At 37.8% G+C, this 22,878-nt stretch overlaps 1 protein-coding gene across 1 annotated transcript in view; it reads left to right on the top strand.

The window, feature by feature from the left end:
• Positions 1 to 2,254: 2,254 nt before the first annotated feature.
• LOC122808315 (medium-wave-sensitive opsin 1-like) overlaps positions 2,255 to 22,878 on the top strand; it is a 139,497-nt gene continuing 118,873 nt past the window's right edge. Inside the window, exon 1 of the mRNA XM_044079282.1 lies at positions 2,255 to 2,351. Coding sequence (XP_043935217.1) covers positions 2,255 to 2,351 — 97 coding nt within the window. The remainder of the gene's footprint in view (positions 2,352 to 22,878) is intronic.

Below are 22,878 nucleotides of genomic sequence, written 5' to 3'. Positions count from 1 at the left end.
TTCCTGCATTGATTGGTGTTAATTGCTCATTACGGATCCATTTACACTGCTTCCGCATTTCCTCGTATTCTCCGCATTACCTTCCTATATCCGTGGTTGTTGATGGTGAGGCCGTCACATGACTGGTTTAGGGAACGTAGTCATCCTCGTGCACATGCATTTGTACGCGCATTCTGTACTCTCAGCGCATCTATTTCCTAACACGCCAGTCCTGATGCTGTGATGTGCATTGTACAGCCCAGATTTGCTGACCTCCAATATCCTTCCTCCTACAGTGGCACACCCCTCTGTGGTTGACATGTATCTCGTGTAGGCCACTCCTCGGTGTAGTACCGCTACGCCGTTTGCTCCATCCTCACGCCGGCGCCGTTTTTGCGATTCACTATTATCTGCCTCATTTGCATGGAATTGACTACTAATACATGGTTACGGCGCCGGACACCGCCACCACTCCTTGACAACCATTGCGCTGGGGTTGCAGCTTTACATACATACTATGGTGTGTGGTGGCTGTGCAGCTGATTTGTGTTCTACTGCTCTTTTAGGACATTGTCATATTATTTCATTGCTTTGCAACTTCTGTGCACATATCCCGGGGGTCTGCTGTTCTTTCTACATACGTGCCATTTATGTCATTTTACATTTTGTGCATATTTTCTTTGGACATTCTCGGTGCCTTTCCACATTGGCATATTGCACCTATATGATACCTGACTTTGACAGCCTTCCGTTACTCCTCCGGTATGTTTGGGTAAATGTAAACCTTTTTTTTGGTTTACATTGCCGTGCCCTTACGCTACGCCTGCGCCACTTCGTGGATCGCTATTTGCCCTCATTTGCATGGTGCAATACCGCACACAGTGTGTTTTGCATACCTACGCCGGGGGCGGAGACGGTCCGGCGCATGCCGGTAGTGCACGTGGAATTCATTCATACCTGAATCGCTAAGCAGCCATATTTGGCGTTATAACGCCGACGCTATGCTGGCGCCTGGCGCAAGGTTCATGAATCCCGGGGAATGTCATGAAAAGCAGAATTACCTTTAGGAGGGGTGATTGTACCACCTGAATAATAGTTTATATGGCAAAATGTGAAAGCTGTATGAGTTTTTATGTTGATAAAACTGAACATGTCTTAAAAGCTCTGATTTACAAGAACCTATATGATATTAAAAACAAAAGGGAAAACAATGTGTTATTCAAACATTCTATGGAATGTGGGAATTTTAAGAGATTTGCCTTTGGGATATTAGAATAAATAAATATGGGTCCTTGCTGGGGTGATTGGAATAATGTTTTAAACAACAGGAAACTTCAATGGCAGCTTAGGTTAGCTGCAATGTTCCTAACATGATTAAATTATTCTATTTCTATTGTACCAGTTCCTTTTGGCAAAAGCTGAAAAGTTATAAAGAGTTGAGATCTATATAATACATAATACAAGCTATAGCAATACATAAATATAAAAATATTCAGGGTATTTTATCTTATAAGAATGACAATATTTTAACAGTTGAAATTGACAGAAAAAAAAAATATTTTCAACACAACACTGCCTCCTGGTAATTATAGGGTTAATTATTTGGGTATTTAATTTGTGTCAATGTTCATCAGTAATTGGTTGCTGTTTTAACCTATTGCAATTATTTATTTTGTATTTAAATGGATTTTAAATAATGATAAAATTGTATTCTGATGAAATCCCTGCTTTGTATGGACAAAAGCATTCAGTACAAATGTTTTTAAGTGTAGAACTTTTATTAAATGGTGGATTTTAACTTTTTAAGAACCTCTGGTGCATTTTTAGCTTTTGGTTCTTTCACAGTAAGAGGTTCCCTGGTTCACTTCTTGGCTGGGGTACCTTCTATGTGGAGTCTGCATGTCCTCCCTGTGTTAATGTGGATTTCCTCCGGGCACTCTGGTTTCATCCCACATTCCAAAGACATGCAGTAGGTGAATTGGACACTATAAACTGGCCTTAGGAGTGTGTGTGGGAGTATGTGGTGTGGAAGCCTAGCAGTGTAAATTTTGTCTCTAGATGATTATCACTGTTGAAGTGACACCTCAACCCCATGTAGGAAAAGGAGTTGTGGATGGATAATGTACAGCAATATTTTTGAGTCCATCCTAGTGAATCATGAAGCAATTATAATGTATTGAGAAGGAAGTTTGTTGTTTCTAACCTTTATTGCCAAAACAATAACAATGATATCTTTCCACAGTATGCTTTTTAAGTGATTTTGAATATCATCTTGATGGTGGTTGAGCACATGTTAGTAGGGATTTTATTCCTGCTAAATGATGCTGATTTGGCAAATTTGGTTCATTCTGAAGAAGAGAATGCAGATAAAAGTAAGCTCTTGATACTTAGTCTGTTTATGTTCTTCTGTCCTAACTTTGTGAGTATGTCACAATAATGAGGCCACTGAGATTCCTGTAGCAGATCAGACAATTTTGTTATATGGAATTTCATATCTAGTGGCAGCACATCTTTCTAGGTCACCCATAAGTTGTGAGACATATACTATTTTTGGTGTTAGGATCACTGTAGCAACTCTGAGGCATGCCTCTATTCGTCCTCTTATTCTGTATAAGGCTCTTGTTTTTTTTCTGGTTTAGTTCCTTAATTCTTTTATTTATACACTCTTTAAAAAAAGAGCCTATTGTTAATAAGCATTGCTAAACACTTCAATGAATTACTAATTCTATAAGACTGGAGGAACGAGACGAGCTGATGAAAAATTCGCATTCTCAGATTGACTACCAAAGTAAATAAGTTTTGTGTTTGTCTTATATGGCAATAATCTCCCGTGACTCAGCCACAACGTAGAAGTATCTCAGACTGTGTTTAATAAATGAGAGTCTGTAGCTGGATGAAGCAGTGTCACATAATCAATGTACTAGATAGGCATATATTCTGCAGTATGCAGTGCTATGTCACTGATAATCATAAGCATAAGCCTGAATATTGACCCTGTGGTTTATGTAACTTCAAAGTATATTGTTTAGAGGTAGCATTTAGCACAATGATTAAGGAAACTGCTAAATGCTTTCCAAGATGGCTACGGACTGATCAACAGTTTAACTTCAACTCTCCCAGTGCAAAAAATTAGAAACTGAAAGACAAGGGCCAGGAACTCTATCACTTTTAGTAAATTCAGTTACTGGCTAGTAAGTAAATTGTCTGGATGCCAGCAAAAAAAAAAAAAAAAAAAGTAAGAGAACCTGAAAGAAAAATCAACTAGAAAAGGTGAAAAAAAAAACACTGACTGGAAAGAATCCGGCAGCTGTTCAGAAAAATGTAGCTCAAGCTCCTGCTTTGGTAATCTTAATGAAAAAATAAGTCAAATGTGCTAAGAGCTGATTAAAATAAATGAAACACTGAAGGAGTATATCAACTGAAATAAAAGGCTGGGAAAAAAATGGAAGAAGCTTTAAATAGATATTCAGATGAGCTGATAAAACTGCAAAAAAATATGAGGTCAAAATGAAGAAAAGGCTGGCTGAGTATGACGTCTCAAGAACAGATGTTTAAAATGGCATGATTAGAAGACAGAGCATGTTGGGAAAATCTGAGATTTTCTATTGTACCAGAGAAACTAGAAGGAACAGACTGTATTAATTTTATGAAGGCACAAATAAGCAACTGAACTAGTATTCCACAGCAGGGTCTATTAGTTGAAGGGGCACATCATGTTTATATTCCAAACCTAGCTATGAGAAAGCAGCCAAGACATGCATTGGTAGATATGCAAGTAGAAAGAGTTGACCCTGACAAAACTGTGGCAAAAGGACTTGTGGAAAATGATTATTCACTGTGCACTAGGCAGAAGAGAAGCAAATGTATTCCAGCAATCAATGAATGTTGAGAGGCAGGTGTGAGATTCAGGCTGCTATAACCAGCTGTCTTCAAATATTTTTTTCCTGGGGGATAAAATTCATTTTTTGATACAGAAGAGGATACAGGGGAAATACAAACATTTTCCAGGAAAAAGTGGGCTGTCTAGCAGAAGGGGACTCTGCTTCTCATTCTTCTGATAATAAAGCACATGGAGAGACTTTGCCATTGAAACTTTTTCCAATATTTGAAAGGAAAATGCTTGAGAGGCTGAAAAAAGCACAACAGTTGACTAGAAGAATCGTAAGTACCTGGGAATTGAACTGGAGTCTGTAGTTGGAAGATGGAGATGAACAGGAAGAAGACCAGCAACACAGAAATTAATGAATAAATGTGAGATTACAAAGCATCAATAATATTTGTGAAATGTGGCTGTACGGGAAAAAGTGGAAAGAATGGACTTTTGTTGACTTTGTTAAACTTGTGGGAAATGATATTGCATTTGCCTCACTTCATGTCATTAATATTTGGAAGGACACTAAGAGGAAAGGGAAGAATAAGAAAACATGTAACTGTAAGTAAAGCAATTTATGTTTTAACAGTATTTGTATAAAATACTTCATGATATAAACTGCATGTTTTACAGTAAAGCATTTTAGTTATTTTATGTGCTATTAAAGTAAACTGATATTTTTTTCTTTCTTTCCTTTGGTCTGCGTTTAGTAATACATGTGGGCATTACAATGCAAAAAGAGGAAAAAATGCAAGACAAAAGCATGAAACCATGTTTAAGCTAATAAATTGTAATCTTGGGCTACTGAGATGGGGGATGGGGTGCAAAAGTACACAGGTCATAATATATAGAGAGCTGGTGTGTTTTCACTTACTTTTACATAGGTGAATGCTTGAATTAAGACATCTGGCTTAATCTAATGACAAGTTTTAAGTGTAAACAAGTAAATAAAGGAACACTAAATGCAATATAAAGTTTTCCTTTAGAAATAAATGTTTCAGCTTTTCTTTAGAAGTCTGCAGCTGATGGCTACTTTTTTTTCTTATATTCCAATGGAGACAAGCTGATTATAGGGCAATAAGAAGCCAAAGCACTGGTTTCTTCAATACTAAAAGTTAATGTTTTCTGAAAGCACACAAGTTGTTTTTCACATCTAGGAGTGGAATCAAAATACAAACACCAGTTAGTGTAAGCAGGAACTCAGCTTAGGTTAGATAATGTCTATGTTTGCAGCTGTCTATTTGGGATAATTGTTCATATTAGGAGGGTTAAACTTCATTATTTAAAGATGCACATAGTTTTGTATGTTTATATTAAGTCAACAGGTTATAGGGGTATTTTGGGGGGTGTTTTTTGAGGGTTTTCATTAAAACAAAAAGTCTTGTAAAAAGTGACATAGGTTCAAATAGCTATAATAATAATAATAATAAAAATGTATAAAGAATCAACCTTCCAAACATTAGTGGGTGCATGTATGACAAAAGTTGGAAGTAGACATTTTAAAAAGCTGCTATATACCATAGGTGAGAAATAATTATTTCTTAATTGTAATGGCAACACTTTCCATATTATTGTGGAATGTGAATGGTCTCACAGGTATAGGCAAAAAGGAAATAATATGTAGTTATATTAAGAAATACAGAGTGCAAATAGTAATGTTATAGGAGACACATTTGGAAAGAAATTAGCATGTGAATTTGATATGAAAGGATTTCAATATGGATATTCAGCAGAATATCAGGGACAAAAGAAAAGAGGAGTACTTGTATTAATTGATAGAGGAACTCAGATAATGATAGAAGAGGGAAAAAATATAATGGCAGGTTTTTTGTAGTAAGGGGTTACTGGCAAAGGCATGAGGCTACTATGGAGCTTAAGAAAATTCTGTGAAAAATAATCAGCTTTAAGCAGGAAGTATTATTTATAGGTTGGGATGGGAATTCTCTTTGCAACAATGAGGATATATCAGGGATCCTAGAAAGGAAAATATAACAAAGAGAAATTTATGAAAATATTTTGTATAGAAGACATGGATTCAGTAGTAGGAGCTCAGAGAGAATTTACATATTATTCTGTTTATTACATAAACAAACATTTATGTAAATAAATATTTGCATATGTTTTTATTATCTCTGGGATGAGCCTGAAATCCGTCAATATTGATCAGTGCACTACCTTGGTAAACAAATATAAATAAATAAATAAATAAATTCCCTAAGGTTCAATAACTGGGCTAGACTAGATAGAAATTGTATTTCACAGGAACATGTACATTTAATTGAGAGCTTTGACACGTATCCAGTAACTATTTCAGATCATGCACCAATAATAACTAAGATAAAAATGTAGGGTAATGAAGTAAAAATGAGGCAGTGGCACTTCCCCAACTACCTGTTAAAATGAGAGAGGAATTTAAGGAAAAGGTAGTGGAAATTATTTGGAAGTTATTAGGGGATACAGAAAGTACTCCAGAAATTATAGCTAATGAGGGGGATAAAATGAAACTAGAATTTAAAAATAGGGTAGAAATAAAAGAAAATGAAATATAGTTAACAAATGACAAAAATTATTTAGAGGGGCTGGGCAAGTTTAAAGAATCTCACAGAACAAGAAGAGAGCCAACTGCAGAGTGCTAAAGAGAAAATAAGGAAGTTCCTGGATAATATGCATGAGTTTAGAAAGACTGCAGTTAAGCAACTGCTTTCTGATAATGACTCCAGATTAAAAAAATAACTTTTAGCACAGAGACTTAGGCAAAAGAAAGAGTAGAATGGGTTGTTGTCAAACCTAGGGAGACTATAACAAGAAAAAATAACCAGAGACCCTGCAGAGGTATTACAGATATTTTTTTTTAATTTTTATGAAAATTTGTATAAAAGAAGAGAAATTTGGAAATCAAGAAAAAGCACAGATGGAAATATTTATGGAAGGCTTATATATATGCCAAGGTTAGAGGTAGATGAGGCTCAATAATTAGCAGTTAATATTGAAGGAGCTGAGATAAAACAACAGTGATTATAACCAATTTGTAGAAAAGTCTCCAGGAATAGATGCTATTCCATGGAAGTTTGGAAGCTACAGGAAAGAAAGTGATAAAGATCTAGAAAGTTTTGTTTAACAGTATTTTAAAAGAAGGGGAAGCACCAACATCCTGGAAAAAAAGCTGTGGTGGCTGCAATATCTAAAGATGGTAAAGACCCATCATCAGATCCATCTTCCTATAGTCCCCATTTCAATTTAAGTCTATAACGGCTAAAAGATTAGCAACGATAGATATGGATCAAAGTGGTTTTGTGAAGGGGAAGCAAAGATTTGACATCAATAATAGAACAATAATGATCCAGAGGGAATCAGAATGTAAGAAAATACTGCTGCTGCTGTTGGTGGGTCTTGATGCAAAGAAAACATTATGAGATTATACAAGTAGGGCAATGGAAGCATTTGCATTCCCTGATACAATAATAAGGTTAATTAGGAGGATATATGAAGGCTCAGAGGCAAAAATCAAGGTGAGAGGGTTCCTCACTGATAAACTGCATCTGAGCAGAGGAGCCAGGCAGGGTTGTCCTCTTTCCCCATGTTAACTGTGTTATATTTAGAATCATTAGTAAAGAAAATAAAGGACTCAGAAATACAAGGATATAAGTATGTTAATGAAGAAAAATTATTATTTTTTTTTTTGCAGAGAATATTATTTTGTGTCCAAAAGAAAACAAGGAAAGGCACAGACACGACTGGGGTAAGGAAGTATATTAAACACAAGCAACACGTGCTGCTTACTTGTTGCTTATGCTTAATAAACTTCCTCACTGCAGTTGTGACTGTGCCTTTCCTTGTTTTCTCTTGGACATTTATTTTTGCTCTTGGGAGGCACTTCATTCACAGGAACTTTTATTTTTGCTTCTTCAATATTATTTTGTGCCTGATAAAATCAGAAAAGAACATGCCAATGTTATGGAACATTCTGAGATAGTTCCAAGTTTTTTGGGGGGATATAAAATTCATGAAGATAAAACAAAGGCCATCGCTGTAAACTATGTGTGTACACATGAATTGGTTCAGCAATCCTAATGTTGTGGAACATTTTGAGATAGCTCCAAGTTCTTTTTTTTTGGGGGGGGGATATAAAATTCATGAGGATAAAACAAAGGCCATCACTGTAAACTATGTACACACACATGAATTGGTTCAGCAACAAACATATTTATAGGAACATGATAACATTAAATATTTAGGAATATAGGCTAAAAAGGATTTTGTTGTGGCAGCTTAAAGATATGTGGGAAGAGACTAAACAAACAATAATTCAAAAATTGAGAAACTGGAAATTCTTGCCTATGGATATAGATAGCAAGACACAATCAGTAAAAATGTTTTTATTCCCTTGAGTTTTATACACAGGTCAGTCACATTTTTTTCAACCAGAGGAGAGGTTGTAGATTGTAATTAATACAGAGCTAAAGGATTTTATGTGGGAGGAGAAGAAGAGTGCAAGATTCAAGTGAAATTAATTGACCCTTCCAATAGAACAAGGAGGTTTAGATTTATCTAATTTGAAGGGATGTTTTAGAGTTACACCATTCAGGCTCTACACAGCACAAGCAGAAAGTTACAATTCCAACTAGAAAGGGATGATGATTGAGCAGGGGGAATTCAAGAAATAAGGAGAGAGTAGAATTTTGGATGCTGTTCCTTAAAGTAAATAACAACTGTCATACAGAATATTATATTCACAAAGTAGCAGAGAGTATACTAAGAACTAAGCCAACATGGGAATGGAGAAAGGACAGTCTGCGGATAGGGGTGACTGCAATTAGGGATACAGAGAATAGACAAGAGGGGGCTGGAATTTACTGGAGGAATCTGGCAAAGGATCCAAGGTATTGGGAAGACATTTTTAGAGAGAGAAAGGTAATAGAGTGGGAAGAGGGCAAGGAGACATTTAGAATGCAGTCGAGAAACAGCCTTCCTCATGAAGGATTGAGATCGGAGTATAAGCAAAGAGAACGATATACACTGGTCGAGTTATTAGCTGAACATTGAACAGAAGCTCCTGTTAAAAGGGACAATTAGTAAGGCATATAGAATGTTGCATGATAGCTATAGGAATCCATCAGAGGAGGTCAGAAAAAATTGAGAAGGGATCAGATAAGCAGTTCACGAAGAAATAATGGGAGGACAAATGTATGGCTCCCAGATATGCAACAAAGTCTGGAAGATTTAGGATCTTTGCTTGGAAGTGTTTGCATAGGTACTTTTATACCCCAAGCAGATTCCAAAGAATTTTTCCTCGGGTAGATGGGGAATATTTATTCCCTCTTGTTGTGAATCCTGTGGCACATTTGTTCACTGGGGCAAGGGATGAGTATGATCAGACTGGTGTCATCATGCAAAAGGTGATTTGGGTTTTTTTCTTCATACCTCAAATGTTCTGTGTGTACTACATCCAATTTGCATGTTGTCACACAGAGGGACAGTACAAGGGGAGCTGCCTACTTTCACAGTGATATATGTAATACCTATTTTGAGCCCAATCCACATGCTAAACCTGTGAACTCTGGTATCACTACCAGCAATGCAGCAAAGTTAATGGCTCCAGAAAGTCCATCACAACCATTCTTCAACAACAGTGAATGTCAAGATAAGTGTGCCTGAAAGATTTTATTCAAGCTTCAAAAGATAGTTACTGAAGCATTTGTCAAGCTATTCAGTAGTGGGTCATGGAGCATACTTCTTAACCTGGAAGCATGAAAACTCTGGACAAAGGCCCATGGAAAGTAGGTACAACTGGCCAAAAATCTGTATGCTAATTAACATAAAAATTGCACACATAATAATGTAACCCCGCTCGCTCCGATTGGATTGTGGGATACCAACACTCTCTGTTATGCTGAGTTATTCATGCAACTGCTTTTTTTAGATAGGTTCATATTGCAGTTCATCTTTGAAAGATTTACCAAGCACAGTTAAAACTTATGGTTCCTCCTGTTCTGCCATCAGTGAAGGCAGTACATATACTGGGTGCATACTGTTACCAAACACAGTTAAAACTTATGGTTCCTCCTGTTCTGCCATCAGTGAAGGCAGTACATATACTGGGTGCATACTGCTGAAAAGGGCAGTATTAACAGACTAAGCTAAAGTGCACAAGATTTGCCAAACACGGTTAAAACTTGTTCTCCCTGGCATCATAAAAGGCAATGCAGAGACTTTCTGCATAGTGCTAAAAGGAATGGCACTGACTGACTAAACCAAAGTGCACACAGATTTCCTAACACAGTTAAAACTTATGGTTTCCCTCTGTCATCGTCAGTGAAGGCAGTGCATGTACTTTCTATGTTTCACTGAAAAGAGCAGCAGCATGAACTCACTAAGTTGAACTGAAGTCCTGAAACTATGAAACAAATACATAAGCGTGCTTTTTTTTTTACTTGGAAGAAGTGCACACAGACTTCCAAACACAGTTAAAAGTTATGGTTTCCCCTGTCATCAGTGAAGGTAGTGAATGTACTTTCTTATTTCACTGTAAAGGCCAGCATTAACTGACTACGCTGAAGTGCAAAAACTGTGAAACAAATACCTAATTAAGTTCAATGCTCCTGGCTTACTCTTGAAAAAATACTGCTGTTTAACATTAACAATAAAAGGGCAGGCTGCAGCAGATTGCAGAACTGGCAGTTTCTAGGTATACATACGTCCATTTTTTTTTTTTTTTAATTCTTTTCACTTAGTTGGAGCAGGTCAAGCTCAAGCCACTGGAGAAACCAAATTTTCTTATCTTGGATCATGCAGACAAGGTGGGTGCACTGGGTGAACACACACACACACACACACACATATCTATATATATATATATATATATATATATATATATATATATATATATATATATATATATATATATATATATATATGTATATATATATATATATATATATATATATACACACACACACACACACACACACACACACACACACACACACACACACACACACACACAGGGTCTATGATTAATCATTGAAGCAAACATTTTTTGAATGGCTTTTAATCAAATGTTAACCACTGAAACCTCTTTTTGTCACATAGGCATGCCATTATAAATTAAATCATCCCATAGTTATAGCTGGCCAACAGAAAGGAAGAATTACCACGGTAATGTAGCTATAAGGCAACCTCCCCTTTCTCCACTTTAATGTGACCTCAGAGTTGGTATATATATAATTGGCAGGGGGTGGGGGCACAGTCCCCCACATAATGAGTGTCTGGTGTTGAAGTAATGGTCCTCTTGTGTGGGGCTGTGACCCCTACACCCCCTGCTAATTATATATACCAACAGCTTGGTTGCACTATAGTGGGGAAAGGGCAGGTTTACTTTTATTTTTATACAGTGTGCACTTTATAAGTTGTTTTTTGGAATGTTAGTTTTTGTTTAGTTTTAGATGCCATCAACAGACACTCACGATGTTGGCCAGCTATGACTATTCGATGTAAATTTATGATTATATGCCTATACAACAAAAAGCAATTCTGAAAGTTATAACAAATCGATTAAAAGCCATTTGAAGAAAGTTTTCTTCAATGATTAACCATAGACCCATGCGCGTGCGTGCACGCGCAGACACACACACACACACACACACACACACACACACACACACACACACACACACAAACACACACACACATGAAACTAGATTCAGGTGTGTTACAGCTTCACTCAGACTGAGTTACTCCACAGAGGGGAACACAAAGTATTTAATGTTTAAGATAATTTCAAATCACACTAATGCACTCCAAATAAAAAGGATGAGCAGAGGGATTTGTCACAACTAATAAATGAAGCCTCCATTGTTTATATTCTCTGGGTTGCTATTTATATGTATAGTATGCATTTGGACTCTTAGCTAATTAACGTTTTAATAAATCTGCCAAGAGGAAGATATTAAAAGTAGTGTGAGAAGTCTTTGTGTGATTTATAAATGTATTTGATTACAAAACTAAAGCACAGACAGATGAATATGTGCTTTTAGCCATTCTGCTGGGCACAATGATAACAGGAGTATTATCTTGGAACCTGAGGCAACAGAAAGGAACTTCAACAGATGCTACAATGTTCAGCTCTGACTGATGGTCTCTTTATGCTGTGGATTAAAGGGAATGTAATTAGCTCTCTGGAGGTTACTCCACAGGAAAGTGGCCACTACATTGATAAATTGTACATGTTTATGAACAAAGGAACAGTTAGAAAAGGAGTGGGTAAAATATGGAATGACATTAGGTTAAATTAGACAGACTTTGTACAGATAAGTCAGAACATCTGGCTAATAAGTAATTTGTATTCTTTTTGGCTGCAGTTATTTGAGCTTTTAAAAAATTGTTTCTTATGACATGCTTACTTTCCACTTATAAAATATCCTCTGTTCGTTAGTATAACCTGTCGGTCTATAATGTAGTGATGCCACCCATGTACAATTCCCATTCTCTCCATAGGCCTACTAAAAGGAAATCAGCTCTCTCATTCTATTTTGAGCCAGTCCTTTCCTTAGTACTACTTCAAACTTCACCAGCTGTCCTTTCAGGTACAGAGTGAATGCAAATGAAAGTTTCTGTAGCTGAAAGGATGCATCTGCTCATTCATGGTGAGCTGGGCTAGGAAGTGAGATCAGCCGCTTATTTGTTTCTTACACTGTAGGCCTAACTAAATTCAAACATCCCAGCCATCCATCACTCACTCACTCACTCACTCACTCACTCACTCACTCACTCACTCACTCACTCACTCACTCACTCACTCACTCACGGAGAGTTGATGGGATGTTAAAGTTTCAGGGTTCTGGTTTCAGTGTTCCAGTTTTCTGGATTCTGCATCTTGGACTTGTGGAAGCTATCCAAGGAACATGCCTGAATGATAAAACAGAATGTATGTATTTATTTACAGACTGGAAATTCCATCTAATATACCACATCTCCAGTGAAGTTCCAGGGGAAAATCACCATTAGCTATACACCATTTGTTAAAAGGTAACAACAAAAAATCTTGCATGGCATTTTACAAGTTATAAGCAATTAGGATGTTATTTTATATAGGCTTATACATAGTATAATGGTTGATAGAGAGACAATGCAGTTTGGCTATGCATTTCACTGAGAAAAATATCAAAACTGTGACTGGCATCTGAAAGACAACAGATAAAGTAACCTTAAGTTATTTATCACATTGTATAATATAACCTATATGCATACAATGTAATGGTACATTTTTTGCACCATAGTTATATTAATAAGCCATATATGTATTGCCTAATAGTTGTATACAGGTGGCATGAAGATATATGTACAATATACAGCTATGTGACAGTTGTACGCTACATGCACATAGTTTAATAGAATTTGGAGCTACTAAATCTCCTTGATTCTCTGTTGCTTGCATCACACAAGTTTAGTCACATGACAACTTGAGTATACACATTCTTATGTCCCATATACTCGAGCTTGTCACTTTACATGTAAAAAAAAAATAAGGATTTTATAGGTGGATAATCCTTCTCTCCTTTATGTGGGTGGCTTCAGCTACTTTACTCCCTTACTTTATTATTCTTTTTCCAAAGTTACTGTACATTGGAGAAACAGCAATCGTTGGCAAGCAACTTCACAACCGTCTCACCCTTTCTCCAAGGTGCACTGACATTGGACTACTCACAATTCGAAATCATTGGTGTATAGGTTTATAGATAGTTACCAGACACGCAGTAAAGGCGATCATTCAGGAACCTGATCTAATTTTCCAGTTTCCCCAGATTACTACCTGGTTAAGTGATTTGCTCAGAGTTGCACAGTAGACAAATGGAGCCTGAGGGACTAAAACCCTGGACTATAGGAAGGAGGTCATTAACAGTTCAGAGCTTTAATCATTTGCACTAGATACCAGAGTGTTACAAAAGCAATACCATCTTGCTTCCTTGAAAGATTGGCATTGAAACTGAATTTGGGTGATTTGAGGAAAGCAACTATATGCTATAGGAGATAATATGGCTGCAAATAAAATAATATAAATGTTCAACATATAGGTGTGTCTGTTGATGAGTAGTTTAGCTTGTACAAAGGTGACTAAATTAATTGTTTCCAAAGCTGAACATCAAGTTTCTATACACTTTTTTTTAAGATGTCTTAAAGGAGTGTTTTGTGGGTATATGTCAAACTGGAAGAATTAAGTGATTCCATTGCTTAGATAAACACAGACTCATCAAGCTGATTGATAGAAGCTGCGATGTATGTAAGACAGCCATTGGATGGCATACCACTTTAATAAGGAGATTTTTAGGCCAATAAAAATTACATTCCACCATTTATTAGTTGACATATTGGTAGATAGCTCAACAGCACTGGCGGAGTTGTAGTGAGCCATTGTGGAGATTAGTAACTCTGCTGTGAAAAAGAGGCTGAATAGACTGCCTGCTCCTTACCACATGCCACTAGCCACTCTGAGGGACTGACTGGGATAATTAGGCCTCCACTCAGGGAACAAATGAGCCAAAGGGCCCTCACCCAGGCCACAAGTGCCTAACTTTCACTTTTGAGAGATGAATGTATAGATCGATTGAATGAAGGAAGGGCAGCCATTGAGCAAGACCTGGTGGACAGAACAAATATATATGATTACTCACAGAGTAAAACAAGTACTATAGACAGCACTGGAAGCTAGGGTGCATTCCAGGGAGATATTCAGCTCACTAGCTTTTGGTCAGGCATGTAAAATGCAAGAAGGCCATGGAAAGAAAGAATTATAGAATTCAGTCTAGGATTAAGGGATTCATGCTGTGAGCTGGATTACAGAATAATAAGCAACTAGCGAAGTTTGTTGGATGATTATAAACTGCATGCTGAATTCCAGTATCTGAGTCTTTAAGGGAAAGAAATTATCAACACTGAAAGAAAATATGGATTTAAATCAAGACCATATTTAAACTGTAGTGGGGGTACAGCAACAGCACCATTGTTATAAAGACAAGAAGTGAGAAAGGCAGAATGGGGGCAAAACGAAAATGAATGAATAAAGTGATGAAAGGAGGAAGTGGAGGGTCATGAGCTTAGATGAAAACATTAGTTAGCTGTATGACATTTTAGCAGAAAAGAGTATACATAATGCAACCAAAATATTAATGTGTACAACACAGAATAGGATGGGGTTACTATACTTGAGATATCTTACCAAAGAAATAGGAGGAGCAAATGATGTGGGGGAGGGCATGAAAATTTGTGGCAAGACAGATGTGTTGTGGAAGGTTGTGTCAATGTCACAGAAAAAAATGAGAGTCTGAGGTGTTAGATTTGAAGTTTAAAGAGAAGGAGGTGGTCCCAATGGAAGGTTAAATTAAATACATCTGGAAGGATGATGTTGGGCTCAAAAGCAAATTTGTAGATTGATAAAGAAGAGAAGGAGACTCATATTAACAGAGTATCTTACCTTATTTTTACCTCAGTGAGTTGGAGTTGCTCACATCTGTTTAAATGAGAAAAAAAACAGAAGACATATTGATGGAAACAGCTCTTTTATGGAATGAGCTTTCCAACCCAGTTATGAAGAATACCCTTGAATTACTCCTACCTGTTTGCAATTTGTGCAACACAGGCACATATGAAAGAGCCACTGGTCAACAGCTATCATGCCAAGATATAGTTTACCATGATGGGAGCAATGGTAAGGTAGGACACAAGAACAGAAATCTGACATTATGAAAGGGGAAACTTTAATATGTTGAAAAACAAAAGGACAGATGATACATTGAAGTGATGCATACAGGAAATCAGAAAACTGACACAATTATGAAACTATGTTAAAGAGACAATGATTAACAAAATGAAACTCTACACCATGAGACTAATAAATTATGGTCAGCAAAAACAATTACCCTAGTTAACGAGACAATTAAGACAGGTAATTAGCAGAAGAAGATATAACAGAACTGTGAAATGTGAAGTATAATAACAAGATTCTAAGGTGCCATAAGTGACACAAAAGTGTATTTGCTGAGTCTGTTATAGCCTTGATGAAGAATATTGCAAGGGAAAATGATGAAGAATGGTCAAAAGAGCTTTTACAAACTTCAGCAACACCTCTTAATAGAATCTTGACAGCATGTTAGACTGTTCACACAAACATATTAACAGCTCATTAACCAAACTTTAAATCCACCAGGCAGCAAAGCACTACGCACCTAAACCAATGAGAGTGCCCACTGAAAATAGAGGGGGAGGGCTTACCTCCTTTGTACAACTAGTAGAGACCTTCTTCCACCCACCTGGCTGCTCAACAGCCTGTCCCCCTAACACAACCACTATCTTCCAAACAAATCCTGTAAAAACAGACAACTGCATATTGAACATATGTAAACCAATATGCTGAGATGAATGCTGTCATCCTGGAACCAGGATGGATCCCTATCTGCAAAATTCCAATGCTTCATTACAAAAAAGCCTAATGCACAACTTGTCCTAGCCACCCTGGGGTTAAGAAACATTTGAGTCACCTTCATTGCCTTAAACATGTCAGTGTTCCAACAAACAAACCAAGGAATTATGGACGACATTATAACCTTAGCCCCTGGAAACCTTTGCACAACTGAAAAATCCCTTAAAAACAGGCAAGCAACCTCCTTTTATGAATTCACACAATGTCATTACCTCCCAAATTTATGACCATCCCAGCTGGGATACCAAATTGTTGTCTTACCTCTTTCAGTGCAAGTAATAACTGACACCACTGCATACGCTGACAACCATGCTGCTGGATTTGTGAGTGTATCATATCCAGGTCCAAATTTACACCACCAGCATGAATGTCTGCTCTTCTAGCTACCCAAAAAATAAAAAAAATATGACCCAAGGTGACTAACAGTTTTTTACCTGCATAAGAAATATACGCAATTTACATCCACACATAATTAACATCCAAAATACCCTTCATTTCTCTTTATTTTGTTTCCTTTTATTTATTTTTTCATAGCTTAATGAATGTAATTCAAAAACAACCTAGATGTCACCTCCCACAGCTTTTAATCCCTTCCACCATCCCACCTTTCTTAGCCAAATCAGATGCCCTTCATCTTCTAAAGGAATGTGTGGTGTAATTGTCTGCTGTCACCCCTTGTACTCTCAGCGCCATCTGCACCCAAGACACAGGCTTTCTTGCTTCCACCTTCTTCTCCCATGAATCCCTAAAGAGTAAAACTGCCTGCCAATTATCAGGCACCTCCCAAGAGTCTCTAGCCCAAGCTGACAGACATAATAAACGCACACCTCTCCTTGGCAAAATCACCTGCTTACCCACTCCCTCCTGATCAGTCTTAGATTGACTTAACCAAATCAACATCCCCATCAAAGTAATTTTCAGTTCTTCCCATTTCATCTGACCCAACAATTCACTAACCCAAAACATTCCAACATACATAAAAGTGCCAAGGTGGCCCACAACACGTAATAAAAATAAGAACATGCCCACTTAAGCAAATCAGCTAACAATACTGGCAACATATGCTTGCCTAATTTCTCCCAACCCTTCATCAACCTCCATATCCTTCAGTCCATAGTCATATCCCATAAACCCAACGGCTTCGGCACCATACTCACTGCAGCAAGGTCCCTAACTGTCCTGACAGCCTCACCAATCCTCCACCTCTCTACCTAAATCCTCAATACTAACTTGTCCGACCAAGATCTCATATTCAATGGCAAACTTCTAACAAACTACTAAAAAAATATCAGCCCTACCATATACCTTTTTAGTAGCCTTGGACCAGGACTGCTAAACCAAGCTACTTGCCATGCTCAACCAATCTCCAACACCTCCTTGGGAAGAATAGTGCAGCTCACCTGAGCTTCAGGTGCCAGTTACCAAAACCTTCAAAAGTGAAAACAAAACAGGCTATCAGACAAAATCTTTTTGATGTCCACGGATATACTGAGCTGAAAAAAGAAAGGTTAATGCTTAATAAAAACAAAACAATTTTCCTAAGTAACACTTGAACCCACCTAGATTGTCTTCTTAGTCAAAACTTGAGCTTCCTCTAAATTATCTAAATGAAATATCACCCTCTTATTCAAAAAGTCCTCTACCCACACTACCAATGATGCTCAAATCAGCATCAAATGCCCTTCAAATTTATTAATATCAGTACCTGTCAGTTGCTGTTACATTGAGGGCATCTCAATTTGACTCCCATGCCCACTTCTTGCCAGCTGCTGTGGTTTCTCTGGAAGTGACTTTGCTGGAACCTTTTCAAGCTCTTCTGAAACATTTGACTGTAGGCTCAGAGGCCTCCATCTCTAGTCACTCCACATGTCCTTGTTGCTTCGAACCACATCTACTCGGTTCCACCTGGACAGTCTCTTGTGACGCATGTCCCTGTACCTGCAACCTTTGAAATAATTTGTCCACCTGTGACACCAGCCCCTGCCAGTTTCTTCCTGAGTCCTCCAAACATCCCATCCTGGATGAAAAAATACAATAGGGCATCAGTCAACATACTACACTCTCATGGTATCCTACCTTAAGAAGCCTTTTAACTTATACAGACCCAGCTTCACCTGCCCTCATTATTATTATTTTTTGCAAATGCTAACTTTCTGGTGGAGAGAGGAGAGAAGGGGACTATGGTCCTATAGTCAGCCCCAGGTCTATATCACAATGTCAAACTGACAAAAGTTTGATTGTTGTAATACCGGACCCTAAGGTCTGAAACCCAACAGCACCGAAAACACAGAACATCGATTTTTTTCCCTGGGAAAAAAAATTGCTGTTCCGTGACAAAAAAAATAACCTTAAACTTAAACTAAAGTGGGGGGCTTCACCCCCCCCCCACACTCCCCTACTTAAATATACCAACGAGATCACACCACAGTGGAAGAAACAGCAAAGCCCCAAAAACGGACCACCAATTTTTTTCCCTGGGAAAAAAGTTGCTGGGCCGTGGCTTTGCTATTTTCAACTTCCGCACTTTAGGGTTCAACCTTACAACGTTCAAACTTGTTTTAGTTTGATGTTGTAATTTAGACCCGCCTGCCCCAACCCACTCCTAAACACCAGATTTGAGGATTCCCCCTCTCCTGACATGTTTCTTTTTGGTGTTTTTTTTTTTTCATTTTCCCCCTTTTTTATTATAACTGTGTATATCTATCTATCTATATATATATATATATATATATATATATATACACATATAAAATCTATATGGGTCCCTATCAGTTGATCGAGTTCTCAGAAACTCGAAATTCATATGGTCGAGATAATATGATTGAGTTTTTGAAAACTCAAAGCTTTTGAATAGAGATTGCAGTACAGTGCATTAAAAATTTTCCTCACTGTAGTGCGATCTGCGAGTTGGTATATATAATTTGCATGGGGTGTGGGGGGGGCACTAGGGGAGCTTGAGTAAAAATGTTAGATTTTTTTTTTTGATGTTTGACTTTTTGGAAACTCCATCATATGGTCTTGACTGTAACGGACACACATGCACGCAAGTGCATACGGGCGTGTGTACATGTTCCTTAGTATTTTATTTTAGCTGGACCTTCCACTTTGTCCTTTGCAAATAGCTCCCCAAGCTCCACAAACACTCTTCCTCAAACACCCTCATTTTCTTGGCTTCCGATTCTTTCCCTCCACAATCAACAAGAAATCATCCAATTACATTTTTTTTGCAAGCAAAGCCTTCAGTCTCTTGGGTCCTGCCAGCAATTAAAATGCAAAAAGGGGGGGGGGTGACAGGATTCTCTGACACAACACCTTCTTCCTGGTTTCCTGCACCGCATGAGAACAAAGCTTATTGTGGGTAGGAACAAAGGAGTGCACTACGTATGCAGCAGATGCGATCTGCTCCACCATCCAAATGAATTACATCTACTTGCACTTCCACTTAGTTCTGCCCTCACTAACCAATTTATTATTATTATATTATCTTTTCTCTTTCTCTTTTCTGTTTTTATAATAGCCATCACCCGAGCATTACCACTGTCTACAATACCATGTCCAAACCTGATGCACCCTGAGCCATGCTTTTAACACCTAGCCAAATGAACAGAGACAGGCAGGCATGATTCAATGTCCTTCCCAAGCACTGTAAACTAACTATCTGGATACCACTTATTGCAGTCAGTTCCTCGAAGAACCTCATGGATTACAGGAAAAAAGACTGACTGCAACTTGAAGCCTAGATTTACAATTTCATGCACGCTACCATGAATGCTAAGACAGCAAATAACCTACAAGGCACTGTAATTATGGACTAATAATCCAGTTTAAATTGCAGACATAGTATCTTCAGAAAATGGCTGCTGCTACCCATTCCACCCTTCTACCTAAATTTAATAACAAATTTGCTATTAACCTATGTGAAAAAAGACTAAATCCTGTGTGTTTGTGAGGCTTTTGGTTGATGTCCCCATCTGTGCCTCTGAAGGGATTTCCTTGCAACAGATACCAACCAGGCAAAAGCTAAGTACTCTAAAAATTATACTTCCAGATTTAAGTGATCAGCTATTGCTTCCTTATTTTATTGGTGCATTTACCTGTATTTAAGCCTTAAATTACTGTATTTGCTCAAACTGTCTCACTATTGGTCTGACTGACTTGAAATTGCCTTGTCTAGCTAGTCTGTTAAAGTTTTTTTCTGGTAGCATACACTCTTAAGCAATCTTGTGTTTTACTTTAAACAGGCTGGGTATTCCATCTAGTGGCAATAAGTGGTGGCCTGGTCTATATGAAAGCTTAGAGAGTGAAGTGGTAGTGTTGTCACCTCACAGCAAGAGTTTTTCCAGTTTGATTTTTGGCTGGGGTGGAGTCTGCATGTCCTCCCTGCATTCATGTGGGTTTCCTCCTGGGGCTTCTGTTTCCTCCCACATTACAAAGATATGCCACTGGAGCCTTTCTCCCTGGGCCTCTGCTGAAAATTCCCTTGTTCCAAGTCAGACTTTCCCAGTTAACAAATGTTAAATAAAAAGCTGTAAGCTCATTTCCAAAGAGCTCAGCAATCCTTGGCATCTTACCTGCACTTCAAGAGGTGTTTTCACTGAGTCCTGTGCCATCCAGGCAAAGATAAATTCTTAAACTAAAGAACTGCACCCTTTTTCACAGTTTATATTTTGATATTGTCTGGGTATTTAAAGTTTTTTTTGCTACAGATCACATTGTCTCCTTACTGTTTGGTACTGGAAGTGTTTTTTTTTCCGATAATCACCTCATGGAGAGGAGATTTAGCTAGGGAATAAGTTGTTTGTTGTATTTTACTTGAAGGTCCTTTTTTGCTGTGCTTTTACATTAAAAGGACTAAGCTTATCCATTGCGTTTATATCACGCTATCGAAAGATGAAAATAGCGAACGCTATTTCATCGGCCCCAAAACATCTAAACATGAAAATATCGAACATTCAGAACAGCAAATTTTTTCCCATGGAAAAAATTTGCTGCTCCGAAACACATACACACAACACAAGCACATCAAACAAACAGCAACCACACACATACACTTAAATTCCTACATCTAATGCTACACTAAACTAAACATACACTACTATCTACCCACTTACCTTAACCCAAACCCTAATCCTAAGGTCCGTCACTATCGCACACTCACCTAACCTGGGCCCTAACCCTAACTCACTTAAACTGCCCCTAACCCTAAAGTCTGTCACTATTGCACACACGCCTAACCTGCACCCTAACCCTAACTCACTTAACCCGCCCCTAACCCTAACGTACAATCGCACACTTACCTGAACCCAACCCGTAACTTTCCACCAGAGCGCTAAGAATAGCGAAGCCACAGAAACGGCCAACCAAATTCTTTCCCGAGGAAAGAATTTGCTGTTCTGCAGCTTCGCTATTCTTAGCGTTCGCTGAATAGTGTTTGATATCAGAACATTCAAAGTTTTAATACTTTGATGTTCTGGTATAGACCCTATCCATTTTGTGGCAGAAGATGTTTGCCTAGTCTATTTGAACTGGGGAGTACTCCAGAGGGGCTCAAACTACAGTCATTTACTCCTACTTCTATAAATTAAGCATGTTGGCATGGGGCTGCTTACCATGCAGCAGTAGTAATTGCCAGTGTCCAGCGCAGATGCAAGCACATGGAGAGTCAAGTTTACCTATTAAACTAGTACTAGGACTGTACCCAACAATGTAGCAATAAACTGCAAGGAGTTAAATTCAGGGCAGCTAGCTTGTGCATCATATAGCACTAATACAATATCCTAACATTATCTAATACCATATCCTAGCACTATTCAACACTAGTCCGTAACCCTAGAGAGCACCCTAGGAGACCTCTGCAAAACCCAGTCCTCATATCCTAACAGCCCACCCTAATACAGGTCTTGACAACATGGATATGTAATTTCCAAATGTCTCCATAGTCAGCTTGGTCGACATGGGCATATATATGACATATAATGTTTGCAACTGAAAATATGTCAATATGGTTTGTTTTTATTTATATAAATGTATGACTGACTATATTATAAGTGATAATGCAGTAAGGATGTTTTGTTTAAAAAAAGAATGTAGCCATTGTCTTATATTCACAGACAACCTTTTAATCCTTATAGAAACCAACACAGTCCATGAAAGATGTGTGAAGATAGGTGAAGGCTGCCATCCTATCTAGATAGAATTTTGTAGATAATGCTGTCATTTGTAAATATTAATGTAAGCCACAACCTTGTTCTCGTAAATGTGAAAAGACTGTATTGGATGTTGAAATGAACATATTAATTGGTTGGCAAATACTAATTGTTTATTTCATTTATTTTTTATTTAACATTTGTTGACCGGGAATGTCCAACTAGGTTCCACAGAGCCTGTTTTCAGTGGTGGCCCGGGGAGAAATGCTCCAGATGCATGTCTTTGGAATCATGCTGTAAAGGTGCATCTAATAATTTAACTTTGACATGATCGGGCAGATTTTGTTCCTTTAACCAAGCATGCCTCCTAATTACAGAACCTGTAACTGCGGCCCTGCAAGAGGCCTCCA

This window comes from Protopterus annectens, chromosome 8.part0 (assembly GCF_019279795.1).
Source record: "Protopterus annectens isolate FY-2018-M chromosome 8.part0, PAN1.0, whole genome shotgun sequence".
NCBI classification, from domain to species: Eukaryota; Metazoa; Chordata; order Ceratodontiformes; family Protopteridae; genus Protopterus; species Protopterus annectens.
The sequence above is the reverse complement of the archived record's forward strand: the minus strand, read 5'-3'. Positions and strand labels throughout refer to the sequence as shown.